At 39.4% G+C, this 6616-nt stretch overlaps 1 protein-coding gene across 1 annotated transcript; it reads left to right on the top strand.

Moving 5' to 3' along the window:
* Positions 1-4362: 4362 nt before the first annotated feature.
* Positions 4363-6039, top strand: LOC111901734 (F-box protein At5g07610). Its single transcript, XM_023897619.3, has one exon. It carries the CDS (start codon positions 4681-4683, stop codon positions 5914-5916), a length of 1236 nt encoding a protein of 411 aa, XP_023753387.1. The 5' UTR covers positions 4363-4680; the 3' UTR covers positions 5917-6039.
* The last annotated feature ends 577 nt before the right edge of the window (positions 6040-6616 follow it).

The raw sequence follows: 6616 nt of genomic DNA, 5'->3' as shown, positions 1-6616 counted from the left end.
TGGGTTCCAATCCATTACCATAACTCCATACCTGAGGTAAAAAGACCATTTTACCCCTAACATAGCCTTGTCCAAAATTATGGCCCAAACTACAATCTGAAAGGCCCAAAGGCCAATTAATCAACCAATGGCCCAATTTTCCTAATTGGGCCCAAACCCCTTACATGGGCCTTACCTTGAGACCCAACCATTCTTTCTAGTCCAAAACACTTTGCATTCTGATGGCCCATTAATACTTAAACATTAAAGCCTAAAACACCAAAACTACTCGTGGCCCAATCTATGGCCCAATTTTCCAAATTAGGCCCAAAACCATTCGTGGGCCTTCCCCTAATCACTATCAGACCAAAACCTGATGGCCCAACAGGGCCCAAGAGGTAAGCCCAACAGATGGCCCACACCGAAGCCCAATAAGCAAAACTTCTCCTGACTGAGTACGCGAAGCGTACTCAGCTGTATGTAAGCATACAGGCTGTTTGGCTTGTACGTTACGTGTACAGACTTGTACACCCAACATACTCCTCCATTGAGCCAAATCCTTCATTAAGCTCTTAATGCTTGATCCTATAAGTCTAAACCACAAATCCACTTCTAAATAAAACGTCTAGAACCATAAAGTCACTGACTTGGTGACTTTGCATGTCCCAAAAAGACCCAATCTTAAAGAGTAGCATTCTTCTTTCATAAAAAGGACCCAAACTCAAACATGGATGGTTTTAAACTCTAAAGGTGCCAACTCTATGGACCTTGAACCTCATAAACACTAAGAGGGGCAACTCAAAGCTCCTGGAGTGGAATCAAGACCACTAGATCTCATTTTTGGGACCAACATGAACCAAAACTCATAAATGATAGATCTAAGACATCAATGATCAGGTTCAAAGCTTTTTACCTCCAACAAGCTGGAAATAAGACACGTAAGCATGATCTATAAGCTCTTCCTTGATTCCCATCCTTGCACCAAGCTCCATATTTTTAGAAATGGACCAAACACACCAAAAATGGACTCCATAAGCTGAAAATGCCACCATGAAGGCTTAAGGACGATTTCTAGGGTTTTAGAGGGTGGCGGCTGACTTAGAAAATGAAGAAAGAGGCTAACATTATGCTTATATAGGGTACAACCCTAAAATTAGGGTTTTCAACCTGCCCCTCGTACGCCCAACGTACCACCTCGAGGTCTCGCACCCGACCCAACCTCGTACCTACGCCGCGCGTTCCTCCAGTTACGCCTTGCATAACCATCTTTGCCTCGGTACGCCCTGCATACCACCTTGGTACGCCTCACGTACTAGAGTTTTACCCAAACCATAATTCATGTGAATACCATAACTTTTTCAATACAATTCTGCATCCGATCATCCTTATATGCATGAAAAGGTATCGAGGCACTCAATGTTATTATCAATTCATACTCACCATAAGATATCCCGAACGAGAATCACTTTCCATAAAAAGCCCAAGCTGACGAATTACCAAAATACCCTTTGATTCCAAAACATAAACCGAATACTAGAACCATCTGAAATACCTTATCCAACCCCAACTGAGTCCAAATCTCAATTTTCCAAGGGTCCGAAGCATGCTAATACCCAAACTATAATCAACATCCCCAACATCAGAACAATTCAAAACAAGGTGTTATGCAATGCCCAGTTCCTGGTACGTATTTTAATTTAAGTTTTTGCATTTTTACTCTGGGACTCGATGAGTTGGAAGCCCAACTCGTCAAGTAGATGTGATTTTTGGGACGCCGGTGAAAGAGTCTACTCGCCGAGTCGGAAGCCCCGACTTGACGAGTAGACCTGTTTGGATGAAACCCTAAATTTGAGGGTTTGCACCCTATTTAAACACATTAAGTGGCCTCCACTCCAGCCTCCATCACCCTCAAACCCCATTCTCGAAACCCTAATCAGCTGTGAGTGTCCTTGAGCTATTTAGTGCCATTTTTTGTGATTTGAAGCTTATAGAAGGAAGGAAAGGATTGGAGGTTCAAGAAGAAGGCAGTAGATCCAGATTCTTGGTTGCATTTCCAGCTTGTTGGAGGTAAAAAGCTTCAACCTTGACTTCCCATATGTTAGATCTTCTTTAGGGCTTGAATCTTGTCAGTTTTAGGGCATTTCTAAGTCACCTTCGGGTTTAGAGTGTAATGTAGAGTGTTGACTTCAGATCTTGAACCTTTTAGGGTTGTCATGGCATAAAGGTGCCAACTTTATGGCCATAGGAGCCCCATGCACCTTGTAGACTTCATTTTTGGGCCTTATGAGCTAGTTAACCCATGCATGCACGTAAAGTTTGTAACTTTACGTGCTATATCGATCCGAGGAGGTCAGATCTAGGTTCTGGATGCTTTAAGCCCGACTGAAATTGACTGGATAGTCATGGACTTTGGGGGACTTGACAAGTCGTTCTTATGACTCGGAAAGTCGGGTCATCGTTCCCCGACCTTTTCTGTTTCTGAGCAATCTAATTGGGTCTAGAAGAGGACTCAACAAGATGGACGTAATCTTGGACTTGAAGATTGAAGAACTCGATGAGTTCAAGGATGAACTCGGCGAGTTCAAGGCAATGTCCCAACTATATGAAGAAGAACTCGACGAGTCAAGGACTAAACACTTCAACTTGTATGAAGCAAGACTCGATGAGTTCAAGGATGAGCTCGGCGAGTAACGAGCAAAAGGTCCCGATCATGTATGAGGGAGAACTCGATGAGTTCTTGAAAGACTCAACGAGTAGAATGGAAGTTCCAGTATTTTGTGGATTATGGAACTCGACGAGTTAGTGGACCAACTCGGCGAGCTGAGTCAACCAGATGTTGACTTTGACCAGGGTGTTGAACTTGACTTTGACTTTGACCTGAGTTGATCCTTGAAAGGGTTAAGATTATGAAACGGTAATTAAGGAAGGTTGTTATGTGTAGGAGGTTGAGAGGAGTTGATCCCAACATTAAGTAAAGTTCAGACACTTCACGATATTGAGGTGAGTTACCTTCCAGTAAAAGTGGGTCTAATGCACCAATACCGGCCCACTAGTAGGTGATTATAGATGAGATGGTTGTCTTTGTGATAATTGTCTGGTATGACACTATCTGATATGTTTATGTGCCAGTATGCTATGTCATTCTGTGGTAGTGGTAGGGGTGAAATAGTCCCCGGTTACCGGTTGAAAGAGACCGAAGAGGAGGCCAGCACCCAAATATGCTATGCAATATATGATTGTTATGTTATGCTAGATTATTATGTGGTAGTGGTAGGGGTGAAATAGTCTCCGGTTACCGGTTGAAAGAGACCGAAGGGGAGGCCAGCACCCAAATATGCTAGGCAGGTTGCCGGTTGAAAGAGATCGAAGGGAGGCCAACACCGAGATATGTTTGGCATTATGTGACTACATGGTATGTGATATGATGGAGGAACTCACTAGGCTTCGTGCTTACAGTTTTCAGTTTTATTTTCAGGTACCTCTTCAACAAAGGGGAAGGAGCCGACATGGTAGCAGCGCATCACACACACGATTTCTGCATTATGAGATTTTTGAGACATGTAATTATGGTTTTATGAAACGGTGTGACTCGATGATGTTTTCTTATAAATGTTTTTCTAAATCGTTATATTAAAAAATGAAAATTTTGACCTTGAAAATTGGGATGTTACACGTTACAATTGGTCAGAGATGGGCGGGGGGAAATGCCAAAATCCAAAGGGGGGAGGATTCGAATCCCCGCATCTACTGGGGATGAGATGTGTATGGGGGCGAAGTTAGGCACTCGGAGATGCGGAGAGATCGTTAACCCTGCTCCATCCCCACCTCATTTTCATCCTTACTTTTATGTCGGTGGATGTTTATATTAAAAGAAGAAAAATATTAACACGCTATTTGTTTTTGTGTAACAAATATATAAACAAGCAACAACAATAAGTTCTTTGACTTCATTTTATTAGTTTGTGTTGAATAAATCTATGTTTAGTATATATTGTGTAAACTATTTTAGAGACTATACACAAATTTATTTTATGTTTAATAATTTTTAAAATTAAAAAGCCAACATCTTATATTTCTATAATAAAAACAACAAATAGAGATGTCTATAATGAAAACAACAAATAGAAAAAATTTTCCAAGCTAGGTTGCTAGTAAAAATGTTATGAATCATTTCTAAATTACTCCTATAAGAATTCATAGAGAACAATTACAAACTACGAAAAATTCACATAGAACATTTGTAAAACGACAATTAGCTCAAGGTTTTAATATTATTCTAAAAAAATTATTGAATATAACTTTAAATTTTATATTATATTAATTATATATTGGACCCAGTTGACTTGCCAATATATATCATTTTCTTTTTGAATTAATTCACATAACTAATACAAAAGGTATTTTGTATTCACAACTGCTAAGAACTAAAACCTCGACAAAGCCTGTACTTAGAGACTCAATCAATTAGAAGAAAAATGTCAATGATGAAAAGTTGAAAACCACATAATTTTTTCAACCACCGACCATTTCCAAGATTATGGAAAAATTCAAGTCAACGTCAACCAAGCTTTGGCAAAGCTTCCATGGCAATCTACTTATATGTTTACTCAATGACTTCCATGACAATCTTTCACCATAAAATTTAAGAAAAAAAAAACCCTTAAATACCCTATTCTTCAAGGCCTTCAACTCACTCCCAAAATGGTGAACACCAGAGCTAAAATAAAGAAAATCAAGAACACCATAAACCTCTGGTTCTCGGAGGCTGCCATGGCGGACTCCAATCATCTGTCAACAGAATCTGGAGCTTTGATCGGTTCCAATGACGATCTTTTAATCGAAATCCTTCTCCGATTGCCTGTTACCTCTGTTCTTCGATTCAAATCTGTATCCAAACACTGGCGTTCCCTTTTGAGTCACCTGCGTTTTACCCTTCTGTATAAAAATGCTTCATCCTCTCCTGGCCTTTTTGTTCGCAATCTGTATATTCCATTTGATGATGAGAACCGAAGTACTCCTCCATTTCGTGATCTCGACTTCTATCCTGATCCTTGTGGTATTAGAATCGTGCAATCTTGTAATGGATTACTGCTTTGTTGTAGCCATCGGGGGGAAGAACGTGTTCATAAATATTACGTATTTAATCCCACCACTAAGCAATTTGCAGTCATCCCATCAGTTCTCGGAGGCGTGGCTGTTCGGAAAGCCATTTATTTTATGGGTCTGGCATTTCATCAAACAGATTCTGTTCACTACAAGCTTGTTTGCTTTCACCGTGCTAACCGTGGTGAGCCATTTAAGATTCAAATCTATTCATCTGATACCAGGAAATGGAAGATTTCAGATCAATCTTTCTCTTTGTCTGCTCCTTATTATGCATCCTTCCACTACATAGTTTATTGGAATCAAGCAATCCATTGGGCTCCATGTTGTGTTAATCCATTGTACTTTAAGCTCGACATAGAAGAGTTGCAATCACTCCCATTGCCGATGATGCCGGAGGCATCTTCTGAAGGTTATGAAAACGGGGATATGCCCCTTTACTTTGGGGAGTCACGAGGCCATCTGCATTTCGTGGAGGCCGCCGATCGCAGTGTGAGCCATTTACAGCTGAACGTGTACGACATGTTGAACGATCATTCTGGGTGGTTTCTCAAGTATCGAGTAGACCTTGATGAGCTTCCGGATGCTTACCCAGAGATGATTAGGGACTATTTAGATCCATCGAGCCAGGGTTATTATGAATTTGAAGTGTTTGATGTGGTTAGGGGCGAAAGAGAAGATGAAACATTCATGGTGATTAGAATTCCAGGGAGGATCATAAGATTCAATGTTGTGGATAAGAGTTTCAAACAGATATCTGATCAAATCTATTTACATGGACTGACTGGACATGTGAATGTTCATCGTTATATTGAATCTTTGGTTTCTTTCTAATACGAGTAATGTCCAATTTCAATATTCCATCTGTTACTATTTCTTTATCAAGAATAAAAGAAGGGTAACTCGCTATTAAAATCATGTTCAATTCAAGGTTTTTACATAGCTTTTTACTTTTTCAATTATTCTTTGAAAATGGCTATTGTTGTTATTTAGTTTGACCACAAGAACAAGATAATTTGAAAGTACAATGAAATACTTGGATATAGATTTTTACAAATACAATGCATTGATGCAGAAAATTTAAAGTGTACAATGTTGTAACAATATGAAATGGAAGTAGGATACTATCACACACAAATAAAATGAAGTACATTGTTATTATAGTATGTTCACGAGTTCTTGTTGATATGTTATTGAGGCCTTCAAACTATCGACAAATTTGGTCAACATCAAGGAAATCTTGGGCAAAGCTTCCATGGCAATCTTGTTAATATTATCCTTTGTTGCAATCTTTCAACATGAAAACACACAACCCTTGCTACAACTTTGAAACATGGACTAATTTATCTTGGTTACTTTTGTTAATGTCCAAGATAAGACTAATGTCACAAAAACCCTCAAGTTTTTAAGGTTTTGTCGGTTTTACCTAAAGTTGAAATTTATGTGGGTTTTTACCCAAACATTTTCGAAAAAATGTTCGGTTTTACCCTTTTACCGGCGATATCAGGTTTTCCAAGTTACCATTATATTAAAT

This window comes from Lactuca sativa, chromosome 9, assembly GCF_002870075.4.
Source record: "Lactuca sativa cultivar Salinas chromosome 9, Lsat_Salinas_v11, whole genome shotgun sequence".
NCBI classification, from domain to species: domain Eukaryota; kingdom Viridiplantae; phylum Streptophyta; class Magnoliopsida; order Asterales; family Asteraceae; genus Lactuca; species Lactuca sativa.
The sequence above is the reverse complement of the archived record's forward strand: the minus strand, read 5'-3'. Positions and strand labels throughout refer to the sequence as shown.